This window comes from Acinonyx jubatus, chromosome F2 (assembly GCF_027475565.1).
Source record: "Acinonyx jubatus isolate Ajub_Pintada_27869175 chromosome F2, VMU_Ajub_asm_v1.0, whole genome shotgun sequence".
Taxonomy (NCBI): domain Eukaryota; kingdom Metazoa; phylum Chordata; class Mammalia; order Carnivora; family Felidae; genus Acinonyx; species Acinonyx jubatus.
Genome location: NC_069394.1, coordinates 76,205,716 through 76,225,825, shown reverse-complemented (window position 1 = coordinate 76,225,825; position 20,110 = coordinate 76,205,716). Strand labels below are relative to the sequence as shown.

The 20,110-nt window shown below is 43.3% G+C and overlaps 1 protein-coding gene and 1 pseudogene across 1 annotated transcript in view; both read right to left on the bottom strand.

Moving 5' to 3' along the window:
• The window catches only part of LOC113594727 (uncharacterized), a 69,871-nt gene extending 59,860 nt beyond the window's left edge, over window positions 1-10,011 (bottom strand). Inside the window, exon 1 of the mRNA XM_053208223.1 lies at window positions 9,876-10,011. Within this exon, the coding sequence (XP_053064198.1) occupies window positions 9,876-10,011 (136 nt within the window). The remainder of the gene's footprint in view (window positions 1-9,875) is intronic.
• Window positions 10,012-11,579: 1,568 nt separating this feature from the next.
• LOC113594696 (fatty acid-binding protein 5-like) lies at window positions 11,580-12,790 on the bottom strand (annotated as a pseudogene).
• Window positions 12,791-20,110: the final 7,320 nt, after the last annotated feature.

Here is a 20,110-nt window from a genome sequence, read left to right as displayed (position 1 = left end):
TTATAAATCAGAGAACATCTCAGTTCTAATTCCAGACTTATATCACTTATGATAGTCAGCTTTCTTTTCACATATTGTATTAAAAAGAATCATGGCCAAGCATTTCATTACATAGGCATAAATCTTCAGATAGTTCTGAGATTTATATATTTGCATACAGAATTTTAGGGATACTATGACCGTTTACTGGACATAGTTAACTTACACATCAATCACTTCCTCTTAAAACTAAGAGAAGAGATGTATATTAATTTGAGCACATCCTGAAATTTGCACTCCAACAACAATTCTGGATATTTAGGTTCTTTGGTATCATAATCTGTGAATCTCTTCTGAAACACTCACTCTATTTCTACCATGTGACTTTATGATTCTAAAATTTGTTAGTCCTCTGAGTACTGGAGAATGAGGTTCTAGGACTCATGTTCTATCTAAATGTCTTCACTTCCTTGAAGAAGTCAGTCGCTCCCTTGGTTCGTTTCCTAAAGTTTAAGTCTCACTGTGTTTAAGTATTTGTCATATCAGTAAGAAAGACTAATCTTAATGACGCTGGGGGACCTACCAAAATGGAGTCCTTTAGTTCTGAGTCATTTAGCTTTGAATCTTTTATGTTATTTCTTTAATAAATTTAAAGAAGCAATCTCATGTCATTAAAATAAACGAGGTGTCCACACCCTACTTCGTCTTCTTCCAAATACGCCATAAATAAGTACCAGTTAAGGGCGTGAGCGTGAGTAAAGTTGGAGGTCTTGATCTGTACCTCCATTAAACCACAGAGGACTCAGCACAACTAGTTCATACCATGCACCCTTTTTCTGAAAGAGGCATGGAGTCTGGGCTTGCACAACTCTTCTTTCCTGATGAAAATAAGGTATTGACAACCGTTTTCCCCCTCTTTTGCAGGGACCCCATCTGTGACAAGGGCAATCAGCTTATCCATGTTTAAACCAAACTTCTCAAAGTTCTTCTTGGCAGACGGTTAAGTTCTATCAGTTCATGTGTCCTGGCTATTTGGGGAAAACGTTTTCTTCCCCCAAAATATCGCAGCCAGCATGTTGGCAAGTGTTATGTGACCGGTACTCACATGCTTTGCCACTGGAAGCATGAAGGGGTGAGGTCTTTGGGGAGGACTGCTTTCAGATTGTTTCAAGAGACTTGAAAAAATCATCTCCTTTGACCTAGTGACCTGATATCTAGAAATGCAAACAAGGAAGTCATCAGAGATGATGATCAAAGATATATGTGTACGGATGTTCACGGCAGCATTCTTTATAACCGGAAAAAGCAGGACTTGATTGGCCCAAATATCCAAGGAGTGAATGGTTTAATTAGTTATGATGCATCCCTAAAATGAATGTTTTGCAACCACAGAAATAATGTTTTCAAAGAATGCTTTCTGACATGAGAAATAATAAATTAATATTAAGTGATGAAACTAAGGTATAAAGGATACATAGTTTAAGATCTGAATTAAAGAAATTGAGTTTATATGTGGGTATAATACATGCTGTCCATCTCCACTGGAGTCCCTGGGTACTAGGGGGTTGGTGAAATCTGACCCTTCTTGAACTACCCTGTGTTACTAATCTCACTCAAATGAAGAACCACATAAAATATACAAAATTGCTTATGGAGGCAGCTCTTAGCAAGGAGTAGGAGAAATAGAGACTGGAACCCATTCATCTTCAGGAGTTCCTTATATGGAAAAGTGAAGCTTTTCGGACTGGGGCCTCCACAAAGAGGGTGGCCTCTGTGAGAATTTCTATCCTTGGGACCTCTTTCCCTTCTCAGTTTCCCTGAACTTTTTCCTCTTTAACCCCATCTTCTAACAAATCCCCTGAAAGTTTTCCTCTTTAACCCCATCTTCTAACAAATCCCTGAGGTCCATGCTCTCATTCCCTCCTTTGGGAATTCGACTTTTCATTTCTGAAGGAAAACAATCTGCCCCTCTGACGTGTTGTATATTTCTGGTTAGGACCATTTTTCCCTCAGCCCCTATTCTTCTCAGTCGTTTCCTGTTCCTCAAAGGAAGATAATTACTGCTCAGTTTCTCTTTAGTTCACCCAAGAAGTAATCCTATCTCACCAAGGGGTGGTGTGTGTGTGTGTGTGTGTGTGTGTGTGTGTGTGTGTGAGAGAGAGAGACAGAGACAGAGACTAGAGAGAGAGAGAGAGAGAGAGAGAGAGAGAGATCTTCATATTCCTAAATTCAAAACCAGCTGTCAATGGCTCCCCCTCTTTGCTACTCAGAGTTGTGTCACTACCAATGCATACCCTTTAATGACATGACGTAACCATAAATTTAGAGGACAGAATTTTCATTGTTACAATACCCTATCCATCAAAACGAGCTGCCTTTCTATTATCAATATGACTTGAAAGTTTGATATGGAGAAGGCTGGGAACTAATGGAATGCATTAATGAAAAGCATGATCTTTGGAATCATGCCCGGCTTCAAATTTTCCCTCTACCACCTAGTAGCTGTGTTACATCAAGCAACTTATTGACTCTCTCTGTTTCCCGGTTAGTAAAGTGGGGATAAAACCTATATCATGTGCAGAGAAAGTGGGACCCTCTTATGCTGTTGGTGAGAATGCGAACTTGTGCAGCCACTCAGGAAAACGGTACGGAGGTTACTCAAAAAGTTAGTAACAGAACGATGCAGCCATTAAACTATGAGGTATTTACCCAAAGGATACAAAAGCACTGATTTGAAGGGATACACGCACCCTGATGTGTATAGCAGCATTATCAACAATAGCCAAATTATGGAAAGAGTCCAAATAGCCATCGACTAATGCATGGATAAAGAAGATGTGGGGGCGCTTGCGTGGGTCTGTTGGTTGAGCGTCTGACTTCCGCTCCAGTCATGAGCTCATGGTTGGTGGGTTGGAGCCCTGTGTCGGGCTCTGTACTGACAGCTTGGTAGATTCTGTGTCCTCCTCTCTCTCGCCCCTCCCCTGCTTGTGCTCTTTTTCTCTTTCTCAAAAATTAATAAATAAACATTAAAAGAAAGAGCCTCCACTGAAGAAAAATAAAGATGTAGCATATATATACATACAAATGTGTGTATGTATATACATATATGTATGTATGTGTATATATATATGTATATACATATATATATGATGGTATATTAACCAGCCACAAAAAAGAATGAAATCTTGCCATTTGCAGTGACATGGATGGAGCTAGAGAGTAAATAAGTCAGCCAGAGAAAGACAAGTACCATATGATTTCACTCATATATGGAATTTAAGAAATAAAACAGATGAACATAGGGGAAAAAAGGAAGTGACAACCCAGAAAACAGACTCTTAACTGTAAAGAACAAACTGAGGGTTACTGGAGGGGATGTGGGTTGGGGAGCGGGTTAAGGAGTACACTTGTTGTGATGAGCTTTGGATATTGTATGTAAGTGAGGAATCACTGAATTCGACACCTGAAACTTATATTACACAGTATCTTAACCAACTGCAATTTAAATAAACGACCTTGGGGAAAAAAGTCAGTATTATCTGACTAGTTGGATAGTTCTTCTTCATGTGTATGAGTCTCAAAAAGTAAATAATGAGGCATAGACTTTGAGTTGTCCCTCAGTGTATGTTTTCCTCCTCCTCTTCATTAGAGAACCCCAATTTTTAGAGAATCCCGGGTCAGAATCAGTTTCATGGGCATGTGACCTGTGCAGTAACCCACGATGCAGTGCTCAGAGTGTCCCAAGATTAGTTTAATGCTTTGCTGTTGCCACCTTGAAATTCTTAATACTTCTATAACAAGGGGCCCCACATTTCCTTTTGCATCGGGCCCTGTCAATTGTCTATCTAATCTTGATCTGTGCACAAAACTGTCCGCAATAGAGACTCATTTCTCATTCTGTCTTCAGCTAAGAGTGTTTCTGTGCAAATTCTGCTCAATGGGATATAAGTAAAATTGTATGTGCAGCTCCCGGAATGTGTCCTTAAAAGATATTCCTCCTTCTTGCTGGAAGAAATATGGTATTCTTCTTGTTTTATTTTTATTTTTATTTTTTGAGAGAGAAAGATGGGCAGAGGGAGAGGGAGATGGAGAGAGAGAGAATCAAGTAAGCTGACACCCAGCATGGAGCCCGATGCAGGGGTTAAACTCACAACTGTGAGATCATGACCTGGGCCAAAATTGAGAGTTGGACACTTACTTAACTGACTGACCCACCCAGGTGCCCCCAGAAATATAATCTTAATAACTAGAATTTCAGTAGTCATCTTGGATCAAGCTGGAAATCATGCCAGGTGGGGCAGCAGGAGATGTATAGTTTGATCCTTGACACTCAGAGTAAATAACAGACCTGAACTACCTGCAGACCTCCTCAATTTAAGAAATAAGAAACACTTTATCTTAAGCCACTGATATTTTGAGTTCTCCTGTAACTTGCACATGAACCTACCCCTAACTACCTAAAAGTTTTGGGAGGAGAGGGTGGGGGGGGGGCAGCTAGAGACAGAGGAAATACACAAAACTAGAAGCTTTGAATAGATCGGTAAAACAGATATATCTGTAGTAATATCAATCAAGAAGAAAATGAAATAACAAACTTCATAATAAAAAAGAAAAATATACAGTCACAAGAGAGATATTATTTTTTTTCAACGTTTATTTATTTTTGGGACAGAGAGAGACAGAGCATGAACGGGCGAGGGGCAGAGAGAGAGAGGGAGACACAGAATCGGAAACAGGCTCCAGGCTCTGAGCCATCAGCCCAGAGCCCGACGCGGGGCTCGAACTCACGGACCGCGAGATCGTGACCTGGCTGAAGTCGGACGCTTAACCGACTGCGCCACCCAGGCGCCCCACAAGAGAGATTTTGAAAGAAAAATATGATAACTTAAAACATAAATGAAATTCATGTATTTCTGAAAAATATAAAATGCCAAAATAGGCTGAAGAAAATACAAATTAACAACCGTTAAAGAATTTGAAATGATAATTAAAAATGTTCCTCCCCAAATTCTCTAGGCTCAGATGGTCCGTTTTATTTTGTAACGTAGGCACAAACATTTTATTTTATTTCAAAATTTTTAATATGAAATTTATTGTCAAATTGGTTTCCATACAACACCCAGTGCTCATCCCAACAGGTGCCCTCTTCAATACCCATCACCCATCCTCCCCCCCCACCCCCGCCATCAACCCTCAATTTATTCCCAGTTTTTTAGAGTCTCTTATGGTTTGGCTCCCTCCCTCTCTAACTTTTTTTTTTTCCTTCCTCTCCCCTATGGTCTTCTGTTAAATTTCTCAGGCATAAACATTTTCAATAGAATTGTTGACTGAATCCAACAATGCATTACAAAACTAAACTGAGATCAATTAGTATTTATCCCAGAAATGCAAAGATGGTTTAAAATTAGAGTGCCTATCAATTTGTTTAGCCACATTAAAGGAGAAATATGATTATCAGAGTGCATGCAAACAAAGTTTTTGTTCTAAAATCTAATATCTCTTTGTAATTTAAAAACTCTTTGTAAGCTTCCTCAACGTGTCTTAGACTTTATGTCAAAGTCTACATTTAATGAAAAACATTTAAATGCATTATTTATTATGAGGAAAAGACAAGAATCCCAACTATAAACTACATTTTAATACAATACTAGGGGCTCTGGCTAAAGCAATACTAAAGGAAAAGTAAATATATTAAATAATGGGAGGGGAAAAGACAACTGTTATTTTGCTGTTGATTGTTCTTATAGGTTAATAGAAATCTGAAACAGTCACCAAACTATTAGACATAATATGAGAGTTCATAGAATTTTACAATTATAGTATTAACTTACAAAATCAATAGCACTTGTCTACATGAGCAAAGCACACAGAAAACAATACCGACCCTGAGATATCACTTGCAATATTATAAAAACTATGAAATATCTAAGAACTGCATCTAAAATTTTTCTAATGTTTATTTATTTTTGAGAGGGAGACAGAGAGTGAGAGCAAGGGTGAGGCACACAGAATCCGAAGCAGACTCCAGGCTCAGAGCTGTGAGCACAGAGCCTGACGTGGGGCTTGAACCCTCTGAATCTCAATGTCATCTTCTGTCCAGGAGGATGATGTTAATAGTAACTTTACAAGGTTACTTTGAGATGGAAGTGAGTTGGCCCAGGTGAGAAATGTGATCATACCTTGAATCTCTCTCTTTCCATACTGTATCTAACTCAGTGGCAGGCAGGTGGAAGAGATCATTTTAATAAATGTTTACAGAGGAGGTGGGTGAATCCTACAGGGAATATTTTATGAGAAGGAAGGCACCCTGGCTCTATGGTGGGTGGGAAGTGGCTGTCTATGGGGATAAGAGACCTCAGGAAATCCCTGGGAAAGGCAGACCTCCTGGGTACACTCTGAATGATAGCATGGGAAAACCAACTCCCAGGAGTCCACGAGGGGGGCATTTCTATCCCAGTCCTCACGCGGTGCTAGTCATACCAGAAGGAAGTCTCTGAGGACTCCAGCAGGTGTGAAGTCTATCCTCCTTCCTGCCCACCTTCCTGAGCTTCCGGAACTGAACCTGGACTGAACCTGGAAGGCTGCGCCTTCCTCACCGCACCCCGGTCCTGTCCCTGCAAGCCAACACCCCACGGCCCCCCGGCTTTGTGGTTGACATCTCCTGGGGTTCGCCGCGGCTCTCGTCAGAGACCCTCGCCTTGGGTAAAAATCTCCAAGAGGTGTTCTCTCCTTCCAAAGGAGTGGGTATTATTTCATTTTTCCAACGTGTGACAGTAACTTACAGAACCACTCCTTCTAAGGAAGTGTTTTCTAACGTCCGGTTTACTTGATCAAGTGTCTGGAGCCAGGCTCTCAAGTTCATCCGTGCCCCGTCCTTCTCCCCACTCCCTTAGCTGGCTCCTCCTTCTCCCACGTCAAGGGCGTTGTTCACATATTTTTGGCTTATGGAATGAAGTCAAGGAGGTAGCTCACAGCCAAAACCATTTGGCTGTGGATGACAATTTGTTTTCACTCCTGAAAGACTGCTAACTGCCCAGTTAACGTCTTCTTCCAGAACATGCTTTTCCCCCAATGAAGCTAACTGCAGTCAAAATGTGAGAGCCCCTCGGTTACATTGGCTGACGCTCCGGATCCGTGTTACTTGAGGTTTGCAATTTAAAAGGCTCATCGGGGGAAAGAAAATCATTCAAAAAAACACTTAGACCATCACATGTGTTCAAGCTCGAGAGCTCACGGCATTCTATTTACTCTAGCAACTGCTTTGCAAACAAAAATTTTAATACTTACAAATAAAAAATAAACAGGGACGGGGAATGTCCAGCAGTTTCTATACATTGATGAAGCTGAAGAAATTGTACGTTTAGAGTAAGGTATTTTAAAATAATGTACTTCAAAGAAGTAGTCTTAATGAGGTGAGCTTTTGCTTTTGCTTTTTTTTTTTTTAAGTTTATTTATTTTGAGAGAGAGAGAGCAGGAGTGGGGGTGGGGGGGACAGAGAGGGAGGGAGAGATAGAAAATCCCAGGCAGGCTCCGTGCTACCAGCACAGAGCCCAATGCAGGGCTCGAACTCACAAAACTATGAGATCGTGACCTGAGCCCAAACCAAGAGTTGGATGCCTAACTGACTGAGCCGCCCAGGGGCCCCAAAGTGAGTTTTTTCTTAAATAAAATATCTTTTTTTTTTTTTCCTCCAAAAGACTTGCAAAGAGCATTAACAAAACCACACCTGTCTCCTTCAGGGCTATAAATATCCATAGCAGCAATACCATGTGATTATCCAAATAATTAGCTTCAGAAACAGGAGTAAGAGGATGTTCAAGTACAGACAGATTAGGTGATCATTCATCTGTGATTGCTTGAATAGACTTTTTAAATGATTCCTTGCCTTGTCCCAGAAAGGACTTAAGACAACCTCCAAGGGGGCGTAAGACAATACATATCAAAAGGGGAGGAGAAAGAGAGAAAAAAACAACATTCCAGACACAGAATAGAGGCAGGAAAGCAGCTGATAGGCCCACAGAAATAACTAATTGTGAGCACAAGCATATCTAATATTCTCTGGATTTGCTATTGGCAGAAAGGTTTTAAAAGGAATCCTGGAGGGGCTCGTGGGTGGCTCAGTTGGCTGGGCATCCGACTTCAGCTCAGGTCATGATCTGACAGTCCGTGAGTTCGAGCCCCGCATCGGGCTCTGTGCTGACAGCTCAGAGCCTGGGGCCTGCTTCTGATTCGGTGTCTCCCTCTCTCTCTGCTCCTCCCCTGCTCATGCTCTGTCTCTCTCTGTCTCAAAAATAAATAAAAACATTAAAAAAAAATATTTTTTTAAGACTCCTGGAAGTGAGATTTGGAAAGGCCCTTAGAGGCTTAGTGACTAAATCCTCAGTGCACGGACATAGAAACACATGGTCTCCCAGCTGCGTAGAAGTTGTCCCTCTTTCCTTCCAACTTCACATCGTGTTTCTACGTTTGCTGCTTCAATTTCTGATCTTATCGCTTCTTCATCTGGATGAATCCTCAGTGGACCACCAACGAGAAGGAAGAGGGTGGAGATTAAGAGGCAATATAACAATAGGTACTGACAGAAGCTAGCTAATAATTAGTCACCAAATGCATTAAATGCTTATTGTTCATCACTCACTGTGCTGGCCATGGGTGTGACAGGGACAGTAACACGAGGGAATATCAAAAAGAAATGTAGTCTGGGGCGCCTGGGGGGCTCAGTCGGTTAAGCGTCGGACTTCGGCTCAGGTCATGATCTCGCGGTCCGTGAGTTCAAGGCCCACATGGGGCTCTGTGCTGCCAGCTCAGAGCCTGGAGCCTGCTTCGGATTCTGTGTCTCCTTCTATCTCTGCCCCTCCCCCCACTTGTGCTCTGTCTCTGTCTCTCAAAAATAAATAAATGTAAAAAAAAATTTTTTTAATAAAATAAAATAAAAAAAGAAATGTAGTCAGACCACCTCTTTGCTGCTGGTTCCTGTCTCAATGAACGGACAAAATGGCGAAATCCTTGTAGATCCACTGGCAATCTTTAAATGCTGCTAAATTTTTCTTCTATCATCCTAGAAAGAAAATAAAATGTTCAATCTGAGCATTAAATTTTTATAATTGCAACCCATATATCCTTAGCACACTTAGAGACATGCTAGATGTGGGGAAGGACTCCAGATGTTCTCATAATGTACTCAAGCAGACCACCTGTCTGCATCATGTGATCCCCGCCTGAACAGGAGGTGATAAAAATACGTTTTTTAAAGTATCTTACTTTTTCCTTTTAATACATGTTCCAAAATTGTGGAGGATCATATACGATCTTGTCCACTTAGAGAAGCAGCAATCGCCCAGAAAACAATAGTGCTCCTGTTACCATAGTGATCATGATTTATGGAGCCATGACGCTAGAAATCTCATTCAATTGATACTGAAGTCCCCGAGAGGCAATAAGCTGAGAAAACTGTAATGTCAGGTTGGACGAAGAGGAAACTGTAAATGCTAAGACACAGCAAGGCACCTGGGCAAGGACTGAGTGCCTAAATTCCCTTCACCTCATGTCACAGGTAAGGTGGACACACTCACAGGAGTCCGGTGTTAGGCATTAGCTGAAAAGCCTATCTGCTACTTTAAACATATATATATTTGTATATGTATATATTATATATATGTATATATATATAAATATATATATTTATATATATGTATATATTATATATATGTGTATATATATATACATATATATATATATGTTCTAGGAAAGTGATGAAAAGGCAAAGACAAAACAGGACAACAATAAAGTTGATCTTCCACAGAATTGTCTTGCTTAATCAAATGGTATCACCTCAAAATGTGGACGTGATATATTTCATATGGTTAATAGTTGTGGTATATCCATTCAATACGTACTGACTCCAAACACGGACGAGGTATTACCATTCAGGCAGCCACCGTGAACCATGTGAAGGATGCCCCCTGGAGGTGAATAGCCTGACGCCTCTGCCCAGCACATGTCCAAGAACTGACCTTGCTTCCTCACCGCCATGTTGATATCACGTGACTCCAACTCCCTTGGCCTGAGTGCCTGAGCCTGAGGGTAAGACAGCGAGAGCACCATACGGCGTAAGAGTGACACATGGACTTGGAAGCTGGTGGACCGTCCCATCCATCAACTCAACTGAGAAGTAGAGAAAATCCTTCTGCAGAGTGAGCATCCGGAATAAAAGCCGAGAAGCAGGCAAGAGACGGAGAGCTTTTCATATTCCCCATTCTAGTCTTTCCTGAGGCCCGCTGGGCTCCTGCCCTTGGATTTCATAAGTCACACCCATACCCTTATAGTCAGTTCCCTGTTTCATTTACACTAGCTGACACTTGAAGTAAAACAGCCTTAAATAACCAACTCCATCCTCAAGAGGGAAGGCAAGTTCTTCAGCGTACCACAGCTTCATCTCGTTTAAAAAAAAAAAAAAAGCCATCGTCCCTTCTTCCTCCTTTTTTCCTTTGCCCTTAGGGAAGTTCCATCAACATTGGCATTTTCTATTACCTGGTCTCATCTCGTGATGGCGCCTGTCTAGCAGAATATACGACATTTCCTTGTTACCATTGTTCGGTTTCAGCTCTAGCTCTTAGTGGCTGGCTGCCCATATCAACTCCCTGATATTTCTCAGTAATAAAATCATACTTTCGGCTTCTATTTTCAAGCACATCCTATGTGCTGCACGCTGTTCCAAGTACTTTATAATTATTAATTGATGCATTCAACTAGTCCGCACAGTAACCCTGTTGGGTAAGAACTATAATATGCCCACTTAAACCATTTCCCCAAGGTCATACCCCAAGACAGTTGTGCAGCAGGTATTTGATTCCAGGCAGTCCAGCTCGAGAGCCCAAGCCCACAACTACAGGCAAACACAGCCTCCCACAGATTTGAGCCCATGGGCACCCCTACAGGCAATCAGCAACATCCCCCAGGAGATGCCACAATTTGAAGTGTTCCTGGCTTATGGAAAGGCAGCCTTGGACAGTTTTAACCCTCTCCAATGATATGCATGCACACACACATACCTGCACACCCAATACACACACATAGGTATACAAACGCATATGCACACGGGTGCACGCACCTGTGCACATACACACACAGCTCAACACATGACCACCGTTGAACTGAGTGGTCACATCAGCTGGAGAAGACCATTAACATTGTGAGTCCGGAGCTCAAGACAAACCCTGGGACAAAGTCTTCCACAAACCTTAGTATCAAGGGAAACAGTAAGCTAACGGCAGACAGTTTCACCTTTACGTGAACTGCTTTTAATTACATTAATGAATGGACTGAACCTTGAAGGACCTTGAAGGATCCATAAGAGGTAAGAGGTTTTTTTTCTTGTTTCTTTTTTTGCCTTTTTTTCTTTTGGCACACACACATTTATTTCCTAACCAAAGGGATGATTCTAATTGAACCAACACTTTGAAATAGTTGCATATAAAATAGTTGGGTAAAAACAATTGAACACGGGAAAGAAATACATAAAAGCAGTGTGGAGATTTGCTCGTTGAACCGAGCTCATTCGTCCTCACAGCTAATTCCTGTCCAAACTGATGATGGAATTTTTACTCTCCTTTTTCATAGAGCAGGGTAGAGGTGACATTGTTCGTTGCACATTCCGGCCCTAATTTCCCATCTTCCCATTTTCTTGGTACTACGCTTTCCTCCCCAACCCATTCCTGATATTAAACCAATGCGCCACGTAGGAAGCTGCAGACCCTCTGAGTTTGTCTGCCGTCAGATGTAGTTTCTTTGAACCTCTCTCCCAGGTTACAAGAAAACTGCTGTTCTCAGTGCTCTCGGTTTCCGTGGCGAGGTTGTCGCCATCGGAAGAGACGATACAATCTGGTTTGGCCATTACGCTCACCTCTCACAGAGCCATTCCTGCTCCTACTTCCTCCAAAGCCTTTGCTCCCCACTGAGCTCCATCCTCTAACCAGCTGCTGAATGGTGGCTACAGTGGGTGCAGGCAGGTGGGTGGGTGGGCAAAGCCAGCAAAGCAGAGAGGGGCCCAGGGAGTGTGGCTTGCTGGGTTTTGTTTTGTTCTGTTTTGTTTTTAAAATAGAGGACCAATCCTACCCCCAGAAAAGCCTCTTGCCTTGAGACCGGAGTTGCCAGGTGGAGAGCTTCATGCCCATGGAAGACAGAAGGAGGAAAGTAGGCTCCAGGAGCCACAGGTGTGTTCAGATAGATGAAAGTGCCCATGAACATGTAACGAACTACAACCCGCAGGGAAATACACTGCATTTCAGATGTATCGCGCCTATAGAAATCACACGCTCATACAGAAAAGAGGTTTGTGGGTGGCTCCGTCAGTTAAATGCCTGACTCTTGGTTTCGGCTCAGGTCATGACCCCACGGTTCGTGGGGTCAAGCCCCGCATGGGGCTCTGCACTGACAGCAGGGAGCCCGCTTGGGATTCTCTCTCTCCTCCTCTCGCTGCCTCCCCCACTGCTCGAACTCTCTCAAAATAAGTAAAATACGTTTTTAAAAATCTTAAAAAAAATCTTTACAACCAGAAATGTAAAAGCTGTAGGAGAAAAAGTGAGCTTTGACAAGGGAGTGTTACATTTTCTCCTTAGAATTATTGGAAGTAAACAGCTTCTCGTCTGATGTAGTGCTAACATGCTGATATTTTTATCGACAGGTAGTTGACATACAATATATAGTTTCAGGTGCATGACACAGTGATTCAACATGTATATACATGATGAGGTATTCAGCATGATAAATCTAGCTACCACCTTGACATGCTAATTTTCATACCTTGCGCCATCTTGAAAATGAGAACGTAATACCAACCATCCACAAAATTCTCTTATTTCCTTGGCCCTATCTATGTACGGGGAGTTAATGAAATAAACACAAATTGTTACCTATTCTCAACTCTACTGCTCTTAATTTGTGCACCAGTTTGAGAAAGATTCTGCTAAACTCTAGGAGGGATTAATGAACCACAAGTGACCAACCAAAGATTTCCAGTAGTCTTGGTAGCTCTCATTGTCTTCCATCACCTTGTGCACAGGAAATCGAGGATTCTCCTCCCCAGTCACGTTATTTTTCTAAGTGTACAGGAACGTTCCATCCCTGGAATTTTTTAAATTCTTTTTTTTTAATGTTTATTTATTTCTGAGATAGAGACAGACAGAGCGTGAGTGGGGGAGGGAGAGAGAGAGGGCCAGAGACACAGAATCTGAAGCAGGCTCCAGGCTCTGAGCTGTCAGCATAGAGCCCAATGTGGGGCTCGAACTCACAAACCATGAGATCATAACCCAAGCCGAAGTCAGACACTTAACCGACTGAGCCACCCTGGCGCCCCCGTCCCTGGAATTTTAATCTGTGAGCTTGACTATGAGAACTTCACCAGTTTCCAGACTTTTAAAGTCTAGCTTTCCCTCTCTGTCCCAGATTAACAAATGCGGGTAATTAAGAATAAACAGTGAACAGAAAATGCTAAATAAGAGAAATAACTGGTTACAAATTAACTATAAATACTTGATAACAGAGATTGCTAAAACTCTAGCACCTTCCACAGATTGTGTGTGTTTTACAGATAACCACACTTAGGGTTTTCAAAGGAGATGGTCACAGATCAGAGCCCACGTTCCTTTCTTGGCCATCAGGACAGAAAGTAAATGTTGCAAGCCCGAGGAGGCACCGAAATGTCCAGAGAATGGTGAGCAACCTGTCTGAGAAGCTGACAGCAGCCACTTTAAAGGGCTCATCTAAATTTATGAGCCTTTGCCCTTTGCCTGTAGATGTGCCCCAGAGAAGATGTGTAGCTATTGAGCTTTTCTAGATGGGTGTGGAAAGGTCAAAGTATTTATATGGCAGGAAAGAACACTCTTGGGTTAAAGCCAGCTTGGAAATTACATGCTGCCCTTTGGCATTCTTTCCTTTTTCTAAGTTTATTTACATATTTTGAGAGAGAGAGAGAGAGAGAGAGAGAGAGAGCGAGCACGGGGGAGGGGCAGAGAGAGAATCCCAAGCAGGCTCTGTACTGTCTGTGCAGAGCCAAACATGGGGCTTGAACTCACAAACCGTGAAATCATAACCTGAACTGAAATCAAGAGTCAGACACTTAACTGACTGAGCCACCCCCAGGCGCCCAAGCATTCTTTCCCTTTAGCTAGATGAAAACTTCTAGAATTTGGATTGAGGGGGCACCTGGGTGGCTCAGTCAGTTAAACATCCAACTTTGGCACAGATCATAATCTCAGGGTTTGTGGGTTCGAGCCCCACGTTGGGCTCTGTGCTGACAGTTCAGAACCTAGATGTTTCAGATTCTGTGTCTCCCTCTCTGCCCCTCCCCCACTCGCACGCACGCACTCTCTCTCACCCAAAAATAAATAAATTAAATAAACAAGTAAATAAATAACACTGGATTGAGATGTAGTCTCACCTGGTTTCTTCTACTAAACCCCAATTAATATTTTGTAGCCTGAAAAAGGTCATTTGGAGTTAGTGAAAGGTATCTGTCAACGAATTTCCCCTACTGACTGAATGGGGAGATCATTCTGGAAGAACCACAGAAGGGAATTTGCAAAAATTGAAGGGAGGTTTAGGAGGTAAGGTACTGAAAAACAGATCTAATAATTTTCTCTTTTTCTTTCTTTTTCTTTTTTTTTTTTCTTTTTTAAAAGAGAGAAAGAGAGAAAGCATATGCATGAGCAGGGGAGGGGCAGAGGGAGAGATAGAAAATTGAGCAGGCTCCAATGCCCAACACAAAGCGCAACTGGGGGGTCGATCTCATGACCGTGAGATCATGACCTGAGCCAAAAATCAAGAGTCGGACGCTTCACCAACTGAGCCACCCAGGAGCCACCGCTAATTTTCTAACCATTCATAGAGACAAGCACCAACCGGTAGCTACTGATCATGCCAACCTCCAGGTGGGAGGTGGGTATGTCTGTCTTCCTGTTGCCATACAGTCTTCTCATGTGCAGAAAGGACATGAACTCGTCATCCTTCCCGCTATATTTTACAACTCACTAATGCTATTGTCCCGCTAGGTTTTACGATGAAGAACCTGCCCAGAGTCACCAAGTCAGTTTCATTCTCCTAATTTCAATTTCATGAATCCCAAAACCCCAAATAAATGCTTTTTAGAATAAAACTCGAATTCGTTTCTGATGAGAAAGACATAACTGGCAGTCATCATTGTAACCATTTTAAGACTCTCTGAAAGAGCTGGAGACCCTCATTTCTTTACATAATGTCCTACTTTATCCTGATTTTCTAGAAGACAAAAATAAAATAAAGAAACCCTTAATTTTCAGGTATAAAGAAGCGACTTCAAATCAACTCTCAATAGTCCAAGTAGTGGGTGATAGGTAAAGATTTGGAAGATCCAAACAAAATAGCAGGTAAGTGGTTTTTTTCATCTATTTACCTTTGTATTTCATTAAGATTTGCTGGTTATCGTAAATCAGTGTGTATCACACATGAAAAGTGATAAAACTATTCAAATTACATTGTAAATCCCTTACTACCTATGAGTTAGTAGGACTGCAGGAATAAACAGAGAAGGGGAAAAAAGTGTCTCAACCTTGGAGAAAACAACACTGATATGGTTTTCGTTGTATTAGCCAAAAATGAGCACAGGCTGTGGAGAGAGTGCTATTAAACAGCATCCTAATAGCCACTGGCAAGTGGTTTTAGCCAGGAGAAGGAGGAGGAGGAGGAGGAGGAGGAGGAGGAGGAGGAGGAGAAGAAGGAAGAAGAAGGAAGAAGAAGAAGGAAGAAGAAGAAGAAGAAGAAGAAGAAGAAGAAGAAGAAGAAGAAAAGGAGGGAGGGAGGAAGGAGAAGAAGAAGGAAAATTTTTATGAGGCATAGCAAGAGTAAAATTTTCTTGCGACTTAGGAAAACAATACTAATATGCTTACTTGGAGAGCATAAACCTTGAGAGCCCACACAGCAATCCTGCGTGAGAGGTAGACCCCATGCTCACATCCTCGGAGACAGAGTGGTCGCTGCTTGGTGGGGAGCACAGAGCTGAAGTGCCCAGGCCAAGACTCAACACCAAAGCCTAAGACTCTCGAGGCTGGTGCCGGTGTGGTTGCAACTCTCATACCGTCAAGAACATTCTCCTTCTCAACCAAGACATTCCTATAAGAATATCGAAAGACTGTGGAACGGTGAAGGTACTCTGCTGCTTACTGTCCCATATCTTTGTCCTGGTTATATTTTCTTCACCTGTGGACCTCAAAAGTAAAACAGCCGGTAATTTTACTAGCAAAATGGGCTCACTTGAGAATAGTAGAGGATTGCAATTTGGGACAGGCAAGCTGCGGCAAATCAGAGGCAAGTCTGGAAATCAAAGGAAAGGAACGTTACTTTGTAAAAGAGAAAAGGAGGAAGTTGGGAGTCGGTACCCTGAAGGGAAATCCTTGGAGGAAAATAAGAGTTCAGGGTAGTGAACTCTCATTGGCTGAGCTGTGGTATTTTTTTTTTTTTATTGGCTGAGCTTGTTGCTGGGCAGGAAGAAATTCTCCCCTCCTCCCTCTGACATAGTAAAGTGGGCTTCTTCCTGCGGGGAATGCAAGGCACATCCCTTTCTGCTGGAGTCTATAATGGACAAACAAACAGTGGGATTGAGCGTCCCCCCTTCTGGCCTCCTGACTCCACTTTAAATGGTTTCCTTTATTCAGTTTCACACATCGAAGCTCTTTGCTCCTGGTATAAAATAAATCAAGTGCATACCTTTCCCTGAAATTGCAGTGAGAAAAGGCATTTCTGCAAACCGTTACGTTGCTTTAAGTTGGGTACGTTTCTGAAAGCTTTTAGGAAGCGGAAGGGAGGATTACAAAGTCCTTACCTCAGTTCCCCAAAGCAAAACAAACTGCCAGCATAATTCTCTCCCCCTAAAATTTAGGTTTCATCTGTGGGGTGAATTTGTTCTCACACCCATTTCACTCTGCTGGAACCATCAGTTTCTGACTTCTTTCACCCTTGGATGGCAAAAGACAGAACAAAAGCTGAGGCAGATGATCCAAATCCCCAGGATGCCCATGCACACTACACGACCAGAGCCCCCTTCTCCCGCTCCACCCCCATGTAATGGGTGAAATGTGTGCTTGTCACTCACTATGGGCCACCAAGTACATCTCTCTTCTCTGCCACCTCAGCCAACCCTGCATAGACACGAATGAAATACAGTCGAGTCCTTCCAGAAAACGGGGTGAACTTCAGCCACTGTGGGTGCATCCTGGAGACTGCTAGCAGAGGTTTGTCCAAAAAAAAAAAAAAAAAAAAAACTAGAAAAGACACTCGACGAGATTTTATTGAGATTGGATTCGGCTAGATTTTAATCCATTCTCAAATGCCACTCTACTTCTGAGCTAACAGGAGCACTTCACTCCCTACTATTACACAAAATCCTGAGCCTTCTGAAGCAGGAGGAACGGGAGGGATACTGAAGGACTATTGATTATCTCCGTTGGCAAAATAAAAGTGGAAGGTGGCTGATGGACAAGTCTCCACTAAGGACCTGGAATGTGCTCTCCCTCCCCCTCGAGTTCAACTTGCAGCAGTAGATTGCATCTGTAATTTAGCATTTTTGCATAATAGCTGGCACTCAAGAATAGGTCTCGTAATGCAAATTCGCCTGGGTTCATGACCTCAGCCTCCGGGCAATCTATTGTCTCAGAAAACCCTTTTTCAGCTCTTGAAAAGGGCGGTGACTTCACAGGTGGCATCCAGATATCCCTCTTCGTCATCTTTCACCTTCCTGGTCCCAGGGCCAGCCCTGTCCTTGGTCACCACCCCTCCTATCCATAAAGCAGTCTTAAACAGCTAAGCTCTGCTTTTGAGGATTTGGCAGAAAAACTCTACTGCCGGGAAATGTCAGCAAACGGTGACTTAGAGCAATTTCTTAAAGTGTAGGATTATAGACAGTTTCGCACCCAGAGATGGTAGGGAAGGAAGGGCCCAGGGAAAGAACTGCAGGAAAGGATTTCCACTGTCTGACCCTTCCAAGCCCTTTGTTTACGAAACTGACACCCGACTCAAGCCGTCACGTGGACGCGGTCCTTCAATGCCCACGGGTTCCCGCCGGTTTGGGGTGCCACTACAGAAAACACATAGCAACAGCTTCGTAAAATCAAGCATTCTGAAGTGAGGACGGGATTTCAAGATCGCCCAATGAAATCCTTCACTGTAGTGCTAGGGAAACCGAGGCTGAGAGGTGACGTGGGGAACAAAGGCAAAAAGGAAATGTAGGGAAAATTAAATTTCCTTAGAACCTGCAGCCCGCTGACAGATACTTGAGGCGGGCAGAATATGACACTCCTCTTAAATGTTAATGCTTTGCTAGAGGGAGAAGACAACCTTCGCTTGACAACAGCCAGGTCTTCTTTAACATCTGAAGATCCTTTTGCAAACTTCCCCTGGCCTTTACCTCCCCCAGCTCCCAAGTACATCATCAGTCAGTCCTCACAATCCCCGAGAAGCTCCTTCTGCCCATGCGTCTTATCCCCAGGCTTTAATAAAACCACCTTTTTGTACCAAAGACGTCTCAAGAATTCTTTCTGGGCCATTGGCTCCGGACCCCCCACCACTCCAAAGCCGAATCAGAGGGACTCGTCCAAGGTCACAGGATTCATTAGTACAGACTACCGACGTGCCTTTCACCTTTACCCGAGGAGCAGGAGGAACCTCCCTGCCCATCTGAACTTCGCCAAGTGAAATTAATTTCCACTGAACTTCAGCTCAGTTAGAACTCCTGGCAGCCATGTGGTAGCCGCTGGGAGAAACAGAGCGAAGCCGACAGACGCTGTGATCACACCCCCCACCTGCCAAGGTCAGCCAGATTCTCAGAAGCCAGGCAAGATGGCACCTGGTTTTTCGTTTTTTGGTTTTGTTTTGTTTTGTTTTTCATTCTTTTCCGACACCCGCCGTTTGACCTAATGTGTTCCTGAAACAGACTGCATTTCACCTGTATCCTTTTTACTGCTCCACAGTGACTTTGTGGAGCCTGTAGCGTGGATGCCTGTAGCTCCCCTTGGACACTTGGCACAAAGTGTGGAGGAAGAGGCAATGCTTCTGTGACCCTGGGAAGCCCTCGTGCGTTGGGCAGTGTCCTAACTCCGGGATCCCAAACTGAGCGACACCCGAGGCTTTGAAGCAGCTCCGGGACAGGGACAAATGGGACTAGAAGGAAAGTGGGCCAGCTGAGAACAACCAAAGAGGATAGGGCTGAGCAATGGGGCTGAGAAGACCCAGAAAGAGTCTCGAAGGTGCTTTATGGGTGGTAATGGGAAGCTATTTCTCATGCCACTGGGAAAACGAAATGTGAAGAAACGTAGGAACATAAAAAAGGAACAAGGGCCGGAGAGGGAGCCTTATGCCTGTGTCCATTACAACGGTCTTAAAACTGACTAATGCTGCGGTTTTGAAACTACCACCCTGATTTTTAAAACCTTCGAGCTCTAAGGTTGGTTCCGTAACCACGGTGCCTCAGAGGTACGGGAGGCCAAGTTCCGAGCCACACTGTTCCCACCTGCACCATAGATCCTGCCCAGGCTCTGCAGCTCAGCATCAGAGACCCTTCTGGAAGCCATGTCAGTTGAACCGGTTCCCTTGTTCATCATGTTAACTTACTCTCTCCCTCTCAATCTCTGTCTTTGTCTGATTCTCTCTCTCTCTCTCAATCTCTCTCTCTCTCTCACACACACACACACACACACACACAGGAGAGGGACTGCTCCGTGGCCCAATCGTGTGCCCTGCACACACTAGAACTCTTCCAGATACCCTGCAAGCATAGCCCCTTTGGGCAGACCAGGCAGTTGCCGGTAATTAACCTGCTACAAGGTCAACACACTGAATGTTTCCACCCCGGAGGGAGTAGCAACGCATCCTTCCAAACTCGACTCCAGACATTGGTTTCATTTCCCTGAATGCTCTTCTGCTGCCTGTACCGTGATGTGAAGACTTACGGAGGTGCCCCTTTGTCAATACAGGATCCTACAAGGCATCTCCTCAGACTGAGGGCTTGGGCCGATCCATAGAGAAGGAGGGGTGACAAGAAACTCCTAACGCATCACTCTTAAGCAGCCAACTGGACTGGTCTCCAGCTTCCGCTGATCACACCACC